Source organism: Semicossyphus pulcher, unplaced genomic scaffold (assembly GCF_022749685.1).
Source record: "Semicossyphus pulcher isolate SPU_LCO1_2020_fin unplaced genomic scaffold, fSemPul1.0.p SCAF_3, whole genome shotgun sequence".
In the NCBI taxonomy this organism is placed as follows: domain Eukaryota; kingdom Metazoa; phylum Chordata; class Actinopteri; order Labriformes; family Labridae; genus Semicossyphus; species Semicossyphus pulcher.
Window position 1 is genome coordinate 10,949,323 of NW_027211704.1, and position 20,858 is coordinate 10,970,180.

The following is a 20,858-nucleotide window of genomic DNA, read 5'->3' on the forward strand; positions in this document are numbered from 1 at the left end:
TGACTGGTTTTGTTGGTTACTGGTTGTGTTAGTTACTGGTTCTATTAGTTACTGGTTGTGTTAGTTACTGGTTGTGTTGGTTGCTGCTTCTGTTAGTTACTGGTTGTGTTGGTAACTGGTTGTGTTAGTTACTATTTGTGTTGGTTACTGGTTGCGTTAGTTACTGGTTGTGTTGGTTGCTGCTTCTGTTAGTGACTGGTTGTGTTGGTTACTGGTTGTGTTGGTTACTGGTTGTGTTGGTTGCTGCTTCTGTTAGTGACTGGTTGTGTTGGTAACTGGTTGTGTTAGTTACTATTTGTGTTGGTTACTGGTTGCGTTAGTGACTGGTTGTGTTGGTTACTGGTTGCGTTAGTTACTGGTTGTGTTGGTTACTGCTTCTGTTAGTTACTGGTTGTGTTAGTTACTGGTTGTGTTGGTTACTGATTGTGTGTGAACTTGCTGCAGGATTTCAGAGAGAACAACCTGCAGGTCGTCTCTGTCACATCCATGGAGACTTCTGAGGTCTGAGCACAAAACAGGAGCTACTGATGTTTCAACGTCTTCCCTGGTTGTGTTGCTGTGGTTTGGTTGCATTGCTGAGGTTTGGTTGCATTGCTGTGGTTTGATTGCACTGCTGAGGTTTAGTTGCAGGGTGTTGGTTGGTTGGTTGATTGATCGGAGCTGACTGTGGAGTCACATGATGTTATTTATGTCTGTGAGGCTCAGAGAGTCACAGAGGAGTCATCACTCTGCAGCTTTATTAAACACTCACACATTATAAAGAAACAGATTATTACATGTTATTACTACATGTTATTTTAATTACATGTATAAATGTTTATTGTTGTTCCCTCGTTGCTTCATGCTGTTGTTGTTTGTTGTGTTGATTGTTGACATCCTGTGACCTCAGAGTCTGGATCTGTTTTTTCCCGACTCTTTATGAAGTCCAGGTTAATGTGAGGTTAATTTAAGGTTGTTTTTGATGCCGACATGAAGCTACAGCAGAAATCAGTCTGATTGTCTAATAATCCATACATCCTTCTGACGTACAGCACATCAGTGTAGTGTACAGTGTAAGTCAAAATAACTTTATTTGTCAGTCAGGAATGCAAACACAGCACACATAACCAGACAGACGACAAACACAGTACAACAAACATGAGGCTGAAAAAGAAAATGAAAGCATTTGCAGTATATAGTATTTTTACCGACTGGGTGTCTGTGGTGACATTTGTGGAAAAAACACAAGCGGCACCAAGTTAGAGACGCGTTTTTTCATCACCCAGCAGTGGTTGGTCTGCCAGAGAGGGTGGGCGGAGCTAAGCGGCTGCTTTTCCAGTCTCTGCAAGTGTTGCGAGTAAACAATTACCAATTATTGCCATAGGTGCCGCCAAAGAGAACCAAACTGAGATCTTTGAGAATTTAATTTTAATAATGAGACTCAGTCATTATTGAGTGTGATGGATGTGTAGTTGCTCTGTGTATCTTTGTGGTTGTTGTATTGTTTCACTGACATCATGAAGTGATATCAGTCCCTGCAAGCAGAAGCTGTAGGGTCCCCTGACCCTTCGTTCTTGAGGCTGGTAGACCCCGTTGTTCATCCATCCCTGATGTTATACAGCACAGATGTATGAGATTGTCTGCAGTAATAAACCGACTGACTGTGTGGGAGTAAACGACAATCAGAGACTAAAAATAAATTAAATCTATTATCGTCTCAGGATGAATCACCCCCCCCCCCACCACCACCACCAGATTACCCCCCCAACCCCCCCCCCCCCCACACACACACACACACACCTGACAGGTCTGAATGCAGACGATGTGATGTCGTCTGAATGTGCTGACTAAAGCTTTATATAAGCTCAGTTAGCCTTGTTTAGCCCTCAGCACACACACACACACACACACACACGCACACAATGACAGCCCCTCCACCCCTGAAATCAGTGTTTCTCTTCATCATTCGTCTTCGCGCTCAGAACATTCAGTCCCTTCAGCCTCTCTCTGCACGCTCACTGGTGCAAAGTCCAATGTTTGTACCCACGATGTGTACACTACACACACACATACGCACACACACGCATACACACACACGGGTTGTGTAAATAGACTCTGTGTGTATGTGACGGTGTGTGAGGTTAGCGTGTTAGCTAACGTCCTGTCTGACCGCGTGATGCTGTCACCCTGCAAAAAATATAAATACTTATATACAGTATATATACATTAATATTTATTTTTATGACAATGATTGATACATTATTATTATTAAACATGTTATAATAATGTTAATATCATTACTGTGGTCTCGGTTATGATAGTATCAATGATCACATGTATCTGTGCACACGGTGTACTCTGGAGAGTACTTTAAAGACATCAGACAGTGAAGCTATAAATAAACTGCAGAGCGCTAAAAATAGAGATAAAACATGATGAACGAGTGAAAGTTATATTTATATGTTTGTATGTGTATATTTGGATCACAGTCATAGTCTGATCAGAGAAATCCTCGTCGTCCTCGCTCAGTGAATTCACCTCAGCTCCACTGAGTTTATATCTGAACTCACCTGTGCTTCAGGCTCTATGCTATGCTAAGCTAACTGACGGCACACACGTGAAGTCTCATTGTGAGAGGTGACTAATGAACACAAACCGTTGTACTGTCCCTTTAAAGCAGGGAATGAGTCTGTGCTGTGAGAGTTCCACATGTGTACTGACTGAACTCTTTAACAAAATAAGAGCACGGCTTATGACTTATTAGATACATTTATTGTGAAGGTCTGCCTGAGCTGTGATAGAGCTGTTAGTTTATCTGCCTCTGACCTGAAGGACATGTTTATATTTACAGGCTGTAATGAGTTAGTTCTGATGTTATTATCTGTTGGCACAGACGGGTGTGTGGGGGAGCTCAGGCCGCTCCGACGCCGTGTTGAATCGTTGCTTGTTATCCTCTGACCTCTCTGTGGTTTTTAGATTATTAATGAAGAAGTCTACAGAGGAATGTAAACGCTGTAAACCTGCTCTGTATTAAAACACGTCTGTTCTGGGGTCATGAGAAGAGAAAAGTTCAATCCCTGGACTGAACAAACTGTTCAGACATTTTGGTCTGAATGTTGAGATGTTCCAGTTGAAGAGCTGTTAGTCAGAGAGCAGCAGCTTTACGGAGCAGCAGCTTCAGAGAGCAGCAGCTTCACGGAGCAGCAGCTTCACAGAGCAGCAGCTTCAGGGAGCAGCAGCTTCACGGAGCAGCAGCTTCAGAGAACAGCAGCTTCAGAGAACAGCAGCAGCTTCACGGAGCAGCAGCTTCAGAGAACAGCAGCTTCAGAGAACAGCAGCTCCTCTCAGAGTCATAAACATCGTCACAGCTCGTCCTCTCTGAACTCAAACTGAACGTCGGTCACTCTGAAGTCTCTGAGCTCTCCTGCAGACGAGCTTCACACACGTGTTTCTGTCGTCTCAACATGTTCAGTATGAGCTTAGGCTGTCAGAGGTCAGAGGTCAACCTTTGAGGAGGGAAACTTCAGTGAGTGATGATGGTGTTTACAGTAGGGCAGAGCAGCATTCTGACAAAACACCTGAGGATATTTGAGTGTTCAGGTAAATATATGTGTGTGTGTGTGTGTGTGTGTGTGTGTGTGTGTGTGTGTGTGTGTGTGTGTTGACCTGTCAGGTCTCTCTGACACTCAGCTCTCAGGTGTGTGTTCAGACTGTACAGACAGTAACTCTGACTTACATAATGTCTGTGTGTGTGTGGGTGGTTGCAGCATGCTGTGTACGTTTTTCTGAGGTGGACTCTTCAGTTCTCCTCTGATTGGCCGAGCTCCCTCAGGGCGGGGTCAGACTCTGTCCCAGCATGCCCAGGGATTCCTGTGAAGCGCTCCTGTTTACGACACGTGTCACTCATAGTCAGAGTCTGGAGTCTGCTCTCTGCCCTGATGTTTGTGTGAGGATAACATCACTAACACACACACACACACACACACACACACACACACACACGTACAGTAATACAGCTTTAACCAGCATAGGGCGTTGAACATTGAGTGTGAAATGTGTGATTTAAATGAGTTTGAAGTCAGATCAGACTTATTCTCCTCCAATCACAGGTGTCATGTTGGAGTCCAGACAGCCCTCAGGGGTCCCTAACTCAGTAAACTCTACTGTGATTTGTTATATATGTTAGCTTAGCACTCATTAGCAGCTATCTGTGTCTGTGTCACCATACCTGCTTGTTAGCTTGCTCACTGTTTGTCATACAGTGATTTATCTGTCAGTCTGTGATGGAGTCAGGATGTTGTTGGGTCTTCCTGCAGAGGAGAGGGCTGCAGTGATAATAAGACCTGTTCCTTTAAGTCACCTGGTTTGTTCCTCTGTCTCTCTGAGCGTCGTCACTCTGATGACTAACCTCCGGTCAGCTTTGAGCTCAGAGAGAGTCTCACTCTGTGGGAAACACGGTGGTTCGTTAGCTCATTAGAAGTCAACATCCTGCTCCAAAGACACAACAACACGGGGGGAGGTCACAATGCTGAACTGTCAACAAACCTGTGGGAGACGTCACAGCGGCTGACAGACAACTGACAGAGGACAGACAGAGGATAGACGGGCGACAGAAACACGACTGACAGACGACCGCCAGACGACAGGAAGACATCAGGAAGATGACAGGCAGATGACTGACAGACAGACAGAGGACAGACAGACGACTGACAGACAACAGACAGATGACCGACAGACGACATACGGACGACTGACAGATGACTGACAGACGACATACGGACAACTGACAGACGACAGACGACAGACAGATGACCAACAAACGACAGACAGGCCACTGACAGACAACATATGGACAACTGACAAACGACAGACAGATGACTGACAGACAACATACAGACAACTGACAGACGACATGCGGACAACATACAGACGACTGACAGATGACTGACAGACAACATACAGACGACTGACAGACGACATACGGACTACATACGGACGACTGACAGATGACTGACAGACAACATACAGACGACTGACAGACGACATGTCACAGCTAAGGACCTCACTGTAGTCCCTGTAGTGAGCGTGTGTGTTGTGTGAGCATGTGGGTTAAGTGAGCGCGTGTGTAGTGAGTGTGTGGGTTTAGTGAGCGTGTGTGTGGGAGTGTCTTCCTGCAGAGAGCTGTTCAAACCTGTTGTACCTGCAGCTGCACAGGTGTGTCCTCTCATACAGGAGAAATCTCTGTGTCTCTCTGTAACCCCAGATCACTCTGTGACTTTAGTTACTCAGTGTGTGTGTGTGTGTGTGTCTGAGCCTCACCCTTCCTGACAGTAAACAGTTGATCTCTCAGGTGTGTGTGAACAGAGTGTCGGACCCTTCAGGGCTCAGAGTGCTGTCTCTCTCTCTCTCTCTCTGTTTAAAGGTGTACTTCAGCATGTCTCTCTCTCAGTGTTAAGCTCCCTGTAGCGTGTCTCCCTCCTTTCTAACCAGTTTGATGTGGTTGAGTTCAGGCTCAGTAACTTCCTGGTTATCTGTAAGAGTTCTAATAATAACTACTAAACTTTGACTAGTTGTTCATGCGGGACCCGAACACTGGTAGAGTCGTGTGCTCTCGGCTGTTGTAGAGAATGAACGTCACCCAGACTGAAGCCTCCACAGCACTCGCCTCTGTGTCTGAACACGAGGGTTATTTTTACTGTGTATTTATTTTCTCCTGTTCTGTAGTCGATTTTATAACCTGCTGCTGTAATGCCACAATTTCCCAGTTTGGGATGAAATAAAGTATCTTAAGTACCTATCTATCTATCTATGACGGATCAGTCTGAAGGGAAGGATTCAAGGCTGATGTGTGACGTTGTAAAGAAGCATCAGAAAGACATAATAATAATAATAATAATAATAATAATAATGATAATATTAAGACAGAATAATGTGTGTCAGTCTGACTCTGTTGGACAACAGTTCATTGTCATGTGATGTAAACGTTCCTCCCTCATGTTTAATCCTGTTATGAAGCTCCATCACAGCATGGTCCTCAGTGCACCATCACATGCACACTTTACAACACGCTCCTCCTTCTGAAAGTCCCATCAGGCTGAGTCCTCTCAGCTGGGTCACGCTGTTGGATGTTTTCACAAATGAGAGGGGCTGACCTGCCTCACATCATGGCCTGACATCACACATATACATAAACAGACGCCGTGATGTGAAGGAGAGTCTCTCACAGACCTGCTCAGTGTTTAGTGTCCATCAGGGGTCCGTTTCACAAAGCAGGTTTATTGAAAACTCTGAGTCTGTTAACCCTGAAATGAGGGAAACTCTGAGTTTTCTGTTTCACAAAGGGAGGTAACTTAAGCTCTCGGTCAGTTACCGTAGTAACAGACTCTATGAACCTAACCTGGTCGCGAGCAGGTTTTCTTCAGGAAACTCAGAGTTTCGCTCTGTCTCCTCCCTCTAGAATATAAAACCGATTCGGTTTTATATTCTCTTATATTCTGTTATATTCTATCAATTCGACTTCCTCATTCATTCAGCCCGTTTCACGCGTGTGTTTAAGCGGTTACCGAATTAAAAGAAGAAACGTTGCATCTCTGTGCTGCTCTGATCCCTTTGCAAAAGTCTTTTATAATTATGATAACAAAAATCAAAAGACAAATCTGTGTCAAAGTCATCATTTTTAGATTTTCCAACACCACTGCCGAGAGCACTCAAATAAGACACCTTAAGTTATTGGAATTTTTTTATTTATTTAAACTAACACATTCAGTTTAATCAACATAAATTGTAATGTATGCGAAGTCAGCATCATGTTAGGGATAAAGCTAATGCACATTAAAACAGCCACTGAATTATATTTCATTAGTTTAATATTTAAAATATGATTGAAGTGCTTCCATGTATGTTTTTTTCTCCCGCTGCATTGCTCCTAAATTAATATAAATTTTAGCTTCCGGTCGTGATTAAGTATTAAATAAATAGACCAGTTCAAAGTTGCGCATTAACTCGAGCAGCAGTTTCTTCCCACGCCGCTTCTCTCTCTTTTGCAGCTGCAGCCGTGTTACTTTGTTTTTCTAAAAACATGCTCGTATTCGCTGAACGTCCGTGTGAGGATTTCGAGCTCCACTGGTGTGACGTAGGAGGACCTCTTTTTGTGTACCGTTGCCATGGTGAATCGTGGTGTCGGGGCTCCATTAATGCTGGCTTTTTACAGTCAGCGTGCACGCACTTAACTCCGGGTGAACCTACTCAGAGTTGATTGAACTAACTCTGATCAGCTGTTCTGAAACCGAAAACTCAGAGTTTCCTATCTCAGAGTAGATCGACTCAGAGTTCAGGGTTAGACTCAGAGTTTGTTGAATCTGCTTTGTGAAACGGACCCAAGGTGTGCTCTCTGATGCCATCAGCTCTCTTTTACTTCCTGTTTGCCACCATACTCAGCCACTGCACGCTTGCCCGGTCTGTCGCTCTATGTTCTTGCCTGTCTTCTGTAATGCAATGTGATTTTATGTTGTGATGTCTGATTAATTTGTGCTGATTGTTTGCTTGCGTGACTTGATTTTATGTGTTCTGTTTTCACAGTTTAAGCTGCCTATCTGCTTATGCCATGTCTTTTGTAATGTGATTGTATGTGTCGTGTTTTAACTGCATGTGTTGTTTGTCCTCTTTATTGTCTTGTATGTTTTGTCTACTTTGCATGATGCTGCCTTAATGTCCCAAACTTTTTTAGCCTGTTTAGCTGTTCGTGTTTTGCATTTTCCTGTTCTGTTTTTATATGTTGTGTGTTTTATTTGTTGTTTTAAAGCTCCTGTGAGGAACTTTCGGTTTGTGTTGTTTTTGGCATCCCCCTTGGACAAAGCTTAAGTAGGTCTTATCTCTTTGCTGATTTTGTCCTGTACATGCTTAAGTGGTGCTTTTTATCAACACTGGAAATTTTACAGTGATGTTGATTAATGTGCATTGGTCCTGAGGGTACACCAATAAATAAAGAAATAACTCATGAGAGGGTTGCTGGAGGTCAGGTTAGGTCAGGTGTGTTCCCTTCGTTTGGGTGGTCATTTTTTCACGCTTTGTTTTTCAGATAAAATCAAACATTACTTTAATTCTTCAGGAGTTTAGACGGTAAACATGGATGGCTCTGTGTAGGGCTGCTGTCACCGTGAACAAACTGAATAAGACACAGGAGTTGGAAGCTAGTTTGCTGCAGCACAGAGTGTTAGCGGATAGTGTTAGCAGACAGTGTTAGCACACGGTGTTAGCACAGTGGTGGTTATCTCTGGTAAAGGTTTGAAGAAGGGAGGAAGGAAGTGCCTCTCTAGAGGCCTGCTAGCTCGTAATGCTAACTCAGCTAATGTTAGCACTGCACACATAGAGCACCTTCTGTTTCTGCACCATTGTTTGTCTTCCTGTAGCCTACATGTCCACCAGGTGCATGATGGGAAATAATCTCAACAGGAAGCTCGTAGACGTCTGTAAACGGTGACCCTGAGAGACCCCGGATGTGTTGGAAATGCCATACTATACTAGCAGTACGTACTGATGTGGCCAAAATGTAGTATGTAGTATGTAAACAAAAGCAAAATACAGGGATGTCTCCAGTATGCATCGGACCAGTCTGCCTCGTCTACTGTACCCTTCACCCCACAATGCAAAGCACTGAAACGTCACAATGGCAGTTGAAATGGCAGACAGCAGCAGAAGGTGGCGCTATAGCTAAAGAAGCAGCTTTTTGCTATTGGCAGGCTGTTGTTTACTTCCGCTTTCCAAGACCTGAAACTGGTGCCTGGCGTTGCATACTGCAAAAAAAATGTGAACAGCTCCGTACTAAATACTACCGCCAAAAGCAGTATGTAGTATACAGTATGTAGTATACAGTATAAAGTATACAGTACATAGTATGTAGTATATAGTGACCGATTTTGAACACAGCACCAGTCTGTGTCTCAAATGTCTTCAGGTGTGAAGAAGAACCTGTTTTTCTAGGCTTTTGATGGACATTTTTACCTCCAACAGGAGGAAAAGCACAGGTGTTAATTAACTTTAACAATGGTTCTGTTATATTCAGGTATCTGAGGAAAGAAATGTCCGCTGTGAAAAAGGCCTATAGTAGTGCCACCTTCAGGACAAACTACAGAAAACAGCCTGCAGAGTTTAACAAGCAGTAAAGTCAACGAGGAAATGTTTCTCTTAGTCTGTCTGTGTGTGTGTGTGTGTGTGTGTGTGTGTGTGTGGGTCTGTGTCTGTGTCTGTGTCTGTGTGTCTGTGTGTGTGGTCGCCCAGCCTGCCAAGTCCAGCCTCCAGGAGCTGCTGTCAATACATCCATTCAGCCTGCAGCACACACACACACACACACACACACACACACACACACACACACACACACAGACACACACGCAGGAGGAAACAGAACCAGTTTGAGTCTCTGTCTGGAGGCAGGAAGTGTTTACTCCTGTTAGCCAATCAGAGTCTGAATGAAGCTGCAGCAGGAAGCTTTCATCACAAACTCCAAACACCTGAATGCATCACAACATGTATAATAATATAATAATAATAATAATAATATAATGTTATCAGTTCTGATGTCAGGATGAGTCTCTGATTCTACAGCACGTGATGCTTTGGATCCACACGTCTTCTACTCTCTGTCAGCTCTGTGTGAATCTAACGTTCATCACAGGGATCTGTCCTCGCATGATGCACACGTTAAACACATATAATCCATAAACATGTTTTTATTTTTCATTCTTCTCATCACTTCTGTCTCTTTTCCTTCCTGTGCTCTCGTGACCTCTCTGTCATGTTTCCTTTAGTCAGTCGGTCATTTTAGATTTACACTTTTCGTTTTACTTTCTGTTTTCCTCCCTTCCTCCTTTCTCTGTCCTTCTCAGGGGCCTTTGTCCTTTCATTTTCATTTCCCCACAAGAGATTCAATAAAATAAACGATCACAGTCGTCTTATTTCTGTGAATCAGGAGAACGAGTGACATGATTCCGCCCTCCTCCCTCCTCCATCCTCCATCCTCCATCCTCCCTCCTTCTCTCTCTGAGGGAGTGAACAAAGGAAGGACGACCAAGGAGGAGGCTGCACGCACGCACGCACACACACACACACACACACACAGCGACAGCCCCGCCTCTGTTGCTAGGTAACTGCTGCCTCTTACTACATGGCCATTTCAGCCAATTACATCACTCTGTATCACTTCTGGGGGCGGAGCTTAGAGTGCTCCACCGTGGACGGAAGTGACTTGTGTTTATCTGTGACATCACTTCCTCCTGCACACACACACACTGTTGTTGGGGAGGATGTGGGGAGAGCATCAGGACTGACTCTGGATCAGAAGCTGAATCAGGTCTCGTTAACAGGAAGCATCAAAGTGAGGACGTGTTTACAGTTCAGATCTGTGAGGAGTTTAAAAAAAAAATATATATATATATGTGTATGTATACATACATACATACATATATACATGTATATATAGGGGGCCTACAGTCTGTCTGTCTTTATCAGAACTCAGGATGTTTGATTCTGACTCTGCAGCACTGAGCAGACTGAACCTGCCTCCTCCAACTATATAATGTAGACTTACCTGATGCCTTCAGTTACATGCATGGCAGACTACAGAACAAACAGGAGACACAGTAACACCTTGTTTTGTGTCGCACTGTAAAAACAGTATGTACAAATGTTCCAAATGTTTACACTCAGTGAAATACAGCATGAAGTACGTTCACGGTCCACGGTACAGGTCTGAGGTGCCCTTTGGTGATGTTGACTCTCTGTCAATAACAGGACACAGAGTCGACCTGCTCTGTCTGATAACTAAAGATCTTTAAACATGCTGATAGTTTGTGTCCGACTGCAGTTTGATGAACGTCTGTTTGTGTCTCTGTGTCCTCTTTAGTGTCCTACTTTGAGCCTGTGCTGCTCTCTAGTGGTGAATTTTTAAATGACCCAGATATAACTATTACAGATAGATAAATATAGATATGGATCATTATAGATAGAACTGTTCATCAGAAATAGTTTATCCCCTGGGAGGATGATCCATTTCTTAGTAAACTTTCTGTCTTAATGTCTGAGCAGTGAGTTCAGGGTTGATCAGTCATGTCTGTTGCCATCCAGGTGGTTTACTTCATCTGTGACTCAGGTACAGTGTTTAAAGGAGGATGTTTGTGTGTGTATTTGATGTAATATGATAAAGCTGCAGCCCAGGCGTGACTCTGCTGCACGGACGTGACACTGGTGTTTTGACAGTTGGAAGCTGATTGAAATCTTGTTGCTTGTTTTGTGTCAGGTGATCATGTGGAGGAACTGAGTCAGTGTGTTCACAGCCTGCGTGTCTTACAGTGAACTGAACACCTCTTCATATTCAGAGGATGTTTCCTGTTCATGTTCAGGCTTCAGCATCATGCTAACTCTCAGTGACCTTTGACCTTTGAAAACAAAACACTTAACTCTCCCTCCTCAATGTCTCCTCCCTCCTCGCCCCCCCGTGAGGTGTGTCGGCCCTCCCGCTGTCTCCTGTTCTGGGACAGAGAACAGTAGGTAACCTGTTTTATCACCTGTTTGCCTGCAGAGGGCACTCACTGTCCTGCATGTCTGCATGCTGCATACTGAGCGCTGATGCTAACAGCCTGCTGTGTGTGGTGCTTCGCTCTCTGCATGTTCAGCTGGTTAAAGTCACACTCTGTGACCCTCTGTGTTTAATGTGAGCTGCTCTCAGAACATGAGGAGAGTGTAGATTCACGGTGCATGGACTTAGGGTTCGGGTTTAAGTCCCCTTATTTAGACCTCACAGGGTTTAAACTACAGATAAAGATAATTTCTGTTAACTTAAAATCAAACAGAACGCTTTTAAACTGTTAATAAAAATAAAGTTTTGAGTTGTAATCCAGAAGTTTCTCCGACTACAGCAGAAGTTAAACATGTCTGCTCGCTGACTTTCTGTGTCCTCCGCTCCTCTCGCTCTCTGACGGAGGATTAAGCAGAGTGTCACTCTGATCAAGACTGGCCAATAGAAACATGTCTTACATCTCCATGGAGATAGAGCCCACCCACCAGACTCAGTTACAAACACCACTTTTAGATTTCCCAACATAAAGTTTTTAATTTGCATTAAACACTTTTAATGTTGAAACTTTGCCGTCACATTTGAACTTTTTCTGTTTGATTTAAAAATAAAACATGAATCATCTTCACATGAAATGAGGTGCTTGTTCACTGCATGAGGAGACGGAGCTGCTGATGGTGATGAAGATGATGTCAGGCTGTGGCGCTGATGCTGCCTCTCTGTGTCTCTCATGCAGGTGTGGCAGGAGGAGGAGGAGGAGGAGGAGGAGCCTGGTGCAGGTGAGGTGAACAGGTCGGTTGTGTTCTGCATGCAGGCGGAGCACGCAGGAACCAGGACCTACTTCTTCAGCTCAGAGAGCCATGAGGAGCAGGAGGACTGGATCAGAGCCATGAGCGAGGCGACACAGGTCAGCGTGGTGCCACAGAGCAGGTGAATACACACACACACACACACACACACACACACACACAAACACACATACACATACTCCTCAGACTGTCGTGTATGTTCATGTCTTCACTGTGCAGAGACAATGCTATGTAGGTCTAGCTCTCCTGTGGCGCCCTCTGGTGGTGTAATCAGGAATGACTCAGCTGTGACAATAAGTTATTTGTTATCATTTATACATCATCACATTATGACATCATCACATCATCACTGATCCGTCTCTTCTCACGATTCTTTTCTTCACAGGACGACGTCGGACACCACAGCTGATATCACCATGGTGACCAAGACCCCCGACCCCCCCACACAGCAGCCCCAGCTCACACAGACAGACACTGAGACCGCTGACCCCCCCTTCACTAAGACCAACGGGGTGGTCAGCCAGGAGAGCCCCCAACCCTCCACCCCCCACTCAAAGACTGACGGGAGACGAGGAGAGGGGGAGAACGAGGGGGGAGGGGCTGCCCCTGACCACGCCCCCCACCCAAACCACCATCCAAACGGCTGGAGCAACAACGGCACCTCCAAAACTCTGCCCGCCAACAGTAACAGCAGAACCCCCCCATCCAGGAGCCGCAGTGGACACGCCCCCACTCAGGGACGCCTGGAGGGGGGTGGGCCACAGCGGGACCCCCGGGAGCAGCAGGAGAACGTGGTGCTGAGGAGGGGGTTCGTCCCCCGCACGGCCCCGGAGAGGGTGGCCCAGAGGAAGAGCTCCATGGCTCAGCTGCAGCAGTGGGTCAACCAGCGGAGGGGCGTGGCCTCCCAGGAGGACCTCAACAGGTGCGTCAGAGAGAACAGGTGCTGCTCCTCAGGTGCAGCTGCTGTGAGTCATGGTGATGTCATAATAACTTACCAACACACAAATGATCAGATTTTATACACTCAATCGTGAAATTCTTAAGACGCTGTAACATTAAACTCTGTCGGTGTTGAGATTCTCCTGATGTCGCATCACAAATGATTATTGGCTTATTGAGGCTGCATTAAACATGTGTTAACCTTCACTCTGAGAGGTTAATGTCCTTCTGTCTTATTTCATGAATAAAATAACCTTTGACCTTCATCTTTTGCAGCCCGTCTCGTTACTACCCAGGGGGTCGTGGGCTCCCGGCTGAGTACTACAGCTTCCCTGGTGGCCCCCCATACCTGGAGGACTACCCTCTGTACCCGCCGGGGGTCCGGCCTGACAGCATCTGCTCGGTCTCTGCTGTGGGGGGTTACGACCGCCGCTGGACTGTGGAGGAGAAGCGGCACTCGCTGAGGGATGGCCCCCACCTGTACGGGCTCCCCATGCCTAGGGACTCATGGGGGTCGCAGTACTACGGAGGGATGGACACGTCCATGAGGCGTCTGTCGATCCAGCCTCGGTCCCGGTCCGTCCCCCGGTCCCCGTCCTCGTGTTCAGGGGGGCCGTACTCTCCAGTGCCACACAGCTTTGCCTCGCCGGCCCGATCCCCGTCTGCCCGCTTCGACCGGTTTCAGGGGAGGATGAGGGAGGATGTGATCTACGCGGATCCATCGGTGTACGGCCTGAGGAGATCCCTGAGCTCCCCCAAGGTGAGACATCAGTGTGTGTGATTAATCAGTCAGAGGATTTAAAGGGTTAAACCTCCTCATCGTGAGGACTTCTTCTGTCACACACATCAGTTTGAATCACTTCATCTGAAACATAATTTAACTGAATGTATGTTTGGTTTTTAGGAAGGTCAACTAAATGAAAAGTGTTTACCCAAACAAACTTTAATGTTACACACTCGTCTCACACTGTGTCCTAACAGCAACCGAGCTCAGACTGTCCCATCACATCACGTAACATCAGAGTCTCTGTCCACACTGAATCTGACCAATCACATCCTAAGACAGTTACCTGAGGACTCGTCACTCTCAGAGCAGGTGTAGAGCGTACCTGTGTCATTAACAGAGACCAACATGAATCCACCATGAGACAGAAACACTTCCTGTCACAGGCAGAAACCTCGAGCAGAACCAGACTGATGGAGAACACACGTCTGGAGAGAGAGGGAGACAGACAGAAAGACAGACAGACAGGTAGACAGAGAGGGAGACAGACAGGCAGACAGACAGAGAGGGAGACAGACAGACAGACAGACAGACAGACAGACAGGCAGGCAGACCGACAGACAGACAGACAGACAATGATACAGACAGACGGACAGACAGACAGGCAGACAGGCAGACAGAGAGGGAGACAGACATACCGACAGAGAGGGAGATAGACAGACAGACGGACAGACAGACAGACAGAGAGGTAGACAGGCAGGCAGACAGACAGACAGAGAGGCAGACAGACAGGACATGTAATAGAAAACAATTAAATTAACATTTTGACGCTCGTTTCCCTTCAGTTCGGACACGTTGTTACTCTAACAACTTTCATCCTTCTTTCCTCCATTCTTCCCTCCCTCCTTTCCTTACCACCTTCCTTCCCTCCTTCCTTCAGTATGACTACCCTGGAAACAGGAGGTCCTTAAGCCAAGGATTATACCACTACAACTACCCTGTCTCCCCCTCCATCCACAGTAAAATGGTATGTGCCGCTAATGTGCTGTCATACAGATCACATGATGACATGGATAATAACACACACACACAGACACACACACAGACTCTCAGGCTCTCTCTCTATAGTCTACATTAGCTCTGGCACTTAATCCAGCAGTCTGTGTGTGGTTTCTTCCACATGGCTGTCCTCTGTCTGTCTACCTGTCTGTCTGTCCTCAGTCTGTCTGTCCTCATCTCTGTCTGAACCTCCTGTCCTCTGTTCCTAACCCACCCCTGAGACTGTTCTACTGTGCATATCTATGTTTGCATATGAATGTGTGTGTGTGTGTGTGTGTGTGTGTGCGTGTGTGCGTGTGTGCGTCTGTGTGTGTGATTTTAGACATCAGACAAACATCACAATCAGTGGAGTTGCCCCCTGCTGGACATTAGACAGAATGCAGGTTTAAGGCACTCCAGCATTGACTTCAGGTTTTAAACAATACATTTCAAACACTTCTTACATACAGTATCTGTAGAGGTGCAGTGTGACTGGCTGCCTGGTTGTTGAGTATCTGTAGAGCTGCAGTGTGACTGGTTGATGAGTATCTGTAGAGGTGCAGTGTGACTGGCTGCCTGATTGTTGAGTATCTGTAGAGGTGCAGTGTGACGGGTTGATGAGTATCTGTAGAGGTGCAGTGTGACTGGCTGTCTGGTTGTTGAGTATCTGTAGAGGTGCAGTGTGACGGGTTGATGAGTATCTGTAGAGGTGCAGTGTGACTGGCTGCCTGATTGTTGAGTATCTGTAGAGGTGCAGTGTGACTGGTTGATGAGTATCTGTAGAGGTGCAGTGTGACTGGCTGCCTGATTGTTGAGTATCTGTAGAGGTGCAGTGTGACTGACTGTCTGGTTGATGAGTATCTGTAGAGCTGCAGTGTGACGGGTTGATGAGTATCTGTAGAGGTGCAGTGTGACTGGCTGTCTGGTTGATGAGTATCTGTAGAGCTGCAGTGTGACTGACTGTCTGGTTGATGAGTATCTGTAGAGGTGCAGTGTGACTGACTGCCTGATTGATGAGTATCTGTAGAGGTGCAGTGTGACTGACTGTCTGGTTGATGAGTATCTGTAGAGCTGCAGTGTGACGGGTTGATGAGTATCTGTAGAGGTGCAGTGTGACTGGCTGCCTGGTTGATGAGTATCTGTAGAGCTGCAGTGTGCCTGTTTGATGAGTATCTGTAGAGGTGCAGTGTGACTGGCTGCTTGGTTGATGAGTATCTGTAGAGGTGCAGTGTGACTGACTGCCTGGTTGATGAGTATCTGTAGAGGTGCAGTGTGACTGACTGCCTGGTTGATGAGTATCTGTAGAGGTGCAGTGTGACTGGCTGCCTGGTTGTTGAGTATCTGTAGAGCTGCAGTGTGACTGGCTGCCTGGTTGATGAGTATCTGTAGAGCTGCAGTGTGACTGGCTGCCTGGTTGATGAGTATCTATAGAGCTGCAGTGTGACGGGTTGATGAGTATCTGTAGAGGTGCAGTGTGACTGACTGCCTGGTTGATGAGTATCTGTAGAGGTGCAGTGCGACTGACTGCCTGGTTGATGAGTATCTGTAGAGCTGCAGTGCGACTGGCTGTCTTGTTGATGAGTATTTGTAGAGGTGCAGTGTGACTGACTGCCTGGTTGATGATTATCTGTAGAGGTGCAGTGTGACTGGCTGTCTTGTTGATGAGTATTTGTAGAGGTGCAGTGTAACTGGCTGCCTGGTTGATGATCATCTGTAGAGGTGCAGTGTGACTGGCTGCCTGGTTGATGATTATCTGTAGAGGTGCAATGTGTCTGGTTGATGAGTATCTGTAGAGCTGCAGTGCGACTGACTGCCTGGTTGATGAGTATCTGTAGAGCTGCAGTGTGACTGGCTGTCTTGTTGATGAGTATTTGTAGAGGTGCAGTGTAACTGGCTGCCTGGTTGATGATTATCTGTAGAGGTGCAGTGTGACTGGCTGCCTGGTTGATGATTATCTGTAGAGGTGCAATGTGTCTGGTTGATGAGTGTCTGTAGAGCTGCAGTGTGACTGACTGCCTGGTTGATGAGTGTCTGTAGAGCTGCAGTGTGACTGACTGCCTGGTTGATGAGTGTCTGTAGAGGTGCAGTGTGACTGACTGCCTGGTTGATGAGTATCTGTAGAGGTGCAGTGTGACTGGCTGCCTGGTTGATGATTATCTGTAGAGGTGCAGTGTGACTGACTGCCTGGTTGATGATTATCTGTAGAGCTGCAGTGTGACTGGTTGATGAGTATCTGTAGAGGTGCAGTGCGACTGACTGCCTGGTTGTGGTCCTTTGCTCTGCTTCTGTCTGATCTGAAAGCCTTCTGTCTGTACATCATGTGTTTGTTTTCATGTGTGTCACTGTTGCTGCTGCTTGGCTCAGGAGGACATTTTAGACCTTCAGCTGCAGCGCAACCTGGAATACTTAGACCAACAGGTAATAGGACACACACTCATTAACTGTTCAGTGAATGGTTCAGCTTCCTCATGTATTCCTCTTTCATCATATTCACACGGCGGCCATTTTCCTCTAATGTCGCACTGAGGGCGGGATGCTTAAATGATGTTTTTATGTACTAGTGTTGTATGTTAAATCCTTTACAAGTAAGAAGTATAACACAGTTATTATATTAACGCTACCAGATTGACTAGAAACTGAAAACACAATGCATAGTGATAATCTGGTGGGATTTCTGTCAGTCCACATTTAAAGTTAAAACAACATATTTGACCCTCACTGGCGGTCATGGGCTCTGGGTAGTGACTGAAAGAATGAGAATGCAGATAAAAACGACTGAAGTGAGTTTGTCTGGGCTCAGCTTTAAAGATAAGGAGGGTAGGGAGCTCAGACATTCTGAGGGAGCTCCGAGTAGAGCTGCTACTCCTTTGCATTGAGAGGTAAAAGTAAAATTTGTCTGCGTATCTGATTAAATCTTCCTGGATGCCTCCATTTGGACATTGTCCGGGCACGTCCAACTAGGAGTAGACCCCTAGTTTCCCCACCTTTAAAGTGAGAGGACAAGACGCCGCTGGTGAATATGGTGAATTACAGTCTCCTTTCTTATCTTTCTTCATTTCTTTCATGCAAATAGCTTCTAAACATGTTTTTAGCTCATCATCACACAGTTCCTGTCCTGCTGTTACATAAGCTTGTTGTCAGGTGTGTGTAATCTGACATGAATCTTTAGGTGCCCGATGGAAGCCATCTAATAACCAGAATGTTGGAGCGCTCGCCCTCAGCAGCAAAGCTCTGTGTACAAGTAAGAGAGGAGCAAGCAGCACAGGGAGGCAGGCTTCAGCTAGCAGCACTACATCAATGGGTCAGGCATTCACTAGTGACTCCATGTTCCAGCGTGGATCTCTTCTGAATCACCTTTTTACCCTAAAAACTAGAAATAGTTTCGAGCCAGCGTCTGCGAGTCCAGTCAAAAGTCCATGTTCTGGGTGTGGACGGGGGCCTGCATAGACCACTGGACCAGACATTCCTTACCTACCCAAGCCTGCCTCTCTCCTTCAGTCCTTGTTTTGTGAGCATGTTTGTCCATATTGTCTCTCCACAGTTATTGTTCATCTGAAGCTCACATCACACCCTGTTTGTTTCAGTGATGGTGTGACGTATTCCTCATCTGCTCATGTCTTTGAGGGTCCTTAGAGGGAATCTTATGGGTGTTGTTGGAAGTGCTGATGACATGTGAAACATCCACCAACACAGCCATTAATATTATTGTAGAACATTTTTTGGTTTTCAGGCCCATTTAAAGACCTCAAAGAACCCCACATGCTTGTTCATCCACAGTGCAGTCATTTATTGATGGGGTGGAGTGGATGAAGGTTGGACCCTTTGAGACACGTGCAGATGAGGAAGTTTGTGTCAAATTAACCCTTGCGGACACTCGTAGCTCATATCCACTGTCACTGTGGACGAAAAAGTTCAGGTACAACAGTGACACTTTGAGGTCTTTTGGACTCATTGGCCGAGCTGGTGATGGATAGAGGTCAGGGGTGATGGATGGGGTCAAATTCACCCAGGACACCAGGGGTCCTGTACCATGTGAAACAAAAACTCAATGTTGAGTTATTGTTTCAGTCTCCACCACGAGGATCCTGAACTTAACCAAATAGTTTTTAGCATCAAACCTAACCTGATACAAGAGAGGGTTAGGGAAGGGTGCTAAGGGTTACCTCAACATATGCTAAAAACCTTGAAATAGATGCTTAAACAACGCTTACTTGTTCTGTATATGATGTCAGTATTTGACAACGTAAACATGATAATTTGTTGGACATTTGTAGGATTAAACTGTGCATAACTTTTCAGGCTATATTATATAAACAGTTGTAAGAGGAGACTTTGTTTGAAAACTGTATTTCACAGTCTTTGAGTGACAGATCACGTCATGCTTTAAACAAACTGGGTCAATCAAGGTTTGGTCTCAAGGTAGGATGATATCCTCATGTCCTCCTGGCCATGTCTTTGCTGTTTCCATGACGAATCGAACACCTGGATGACATACGTCTGACAGTCTCTCCCTAAGTGAAAGAAGAATTTCTGTAAAGAATAAAGCAGGGATCATGTGAAGAATGGAAAATGTATTCTGTCCCTCACCATTGATTCACTGCGTTGTTGACCTCTCCTAACTTACGACACAGATGTTTACTGAGCATTTCCAGACAACTGGAAACTGTCTAGTGGGATTGAGTTAATCTAACACATGCATAAAAATGTGTGCAATCATTTTCACATTCACTGCGCTTTGCACAGTATTGTTGCAATGTCTGGTTTTATTTATACGGCAGTGTTCCCGTCATCATGTTCACATTCAATCACATGGTTGGAGGACACAATGTAAACGTGGGTGTGACCTTTGTGTTCATGGTGGAGTTCAGTTAATTATCGACACACAGTTTTGATGTATTCTGACATATATTTGACATATATTTGGTTCTTTTTTCTGAAACATGAACCGCAGAGCTTTCACAAGGTCTTATGTGGCGAACACAATGTTTTCACATGGCTGAAGAATTGCTCCATAGATTATTCCCATCTGATTCCTGGCAGATGTTACATACTGTATTCTGTAGAAACTTAATCACCTGACGTGCTGCAGAAAACATGAAAACTCAGGCAGCAACATAATCACTAACAGCTTCTTAAAGAGACTAATTTCTCTGTTGGCGGGTAGATTCCTTTATTTAGATGTCCCGTTGCATAAATAAAGCTCTACATTCCTCAGTAGAAAGAACAAAATATGACCATTGAACTTTTGCTTTCCTCTCATTGGAAGATTTAATGTTCTATTCTTTTATTGATGCTGATGTTTTGTTCAAACTTTGTTTTCACAGGTGCCTCCTTTCCATGATGTCTACAGCAGAGAGTTACACCCCACACTGAAGCTCAATGAAATAGAAACCAGCGTAAGAGAACTTTCACTGCACGCTCACAGTAAACACGCAAACACAGATTAATGGAGCGCATAACATGGCCAAAAGTATGTGAAACTCCCCGCTCGACATATCTGTGGTCTAATGAAATTTGTGGTCAACAAAATAGAGTTCCTTCAACTTTGTGTCGACAGTTTGTCTTTTGCTCTGTGCTGTTCCAACACGACGATGCCCCTGTGCAGAAGTCAGGGTCACACAGACGTGGTCTTCTCACTTTGGTGTGGAACAACTTGACCAGCCTCCACAGATCCCTGACTTTATCCCACCCAACCCCCCCTGGTTGAACTGGAACACTGACTTAGCCAGGCCACCAGTGTTAAAACTCACCAACACTCTTGTAGCAAAGAACAAGAAGAGGGAAGACTTTTTAGATGCAG

General features: G+C 45.5%; 1 protein-coding gene across 3 annotated transcripts in view; it reads left to right on the forward strand.

Annotated features, from left to right (window-relative positions):
* Positions 1–20,858, forward strand: part of plekha6 (pleckstrin homology domain containing, family A member 6) — a 52,211-nt gene that overhangs the window by 13,821 nt on the left and 17,532 nt on the right. For all 3 annotated transcript variants that reach the window (XM_069678211.1, XM_069678212.1, XM_069678213.1), the window contains exons 6-9: positions 12,285–12,478; positions 12,743–13,279; positions 13,573–14,056; positions 20,383–20,454. In XM_069678211.1, coding sequence (XP_069534312.1) covers positions 12,285–12,478; positions 12,743–13,279; positions 13,573–14,056; positions 20,383–20,454 — 1,287 coding nt within the window. The remainder of the gene's footprint in view (positions 1–12,284; positions 12,479–12,742; positions 13,280–13,572; positions 14,057–20,382; positions 20,455–20,858) is intronic.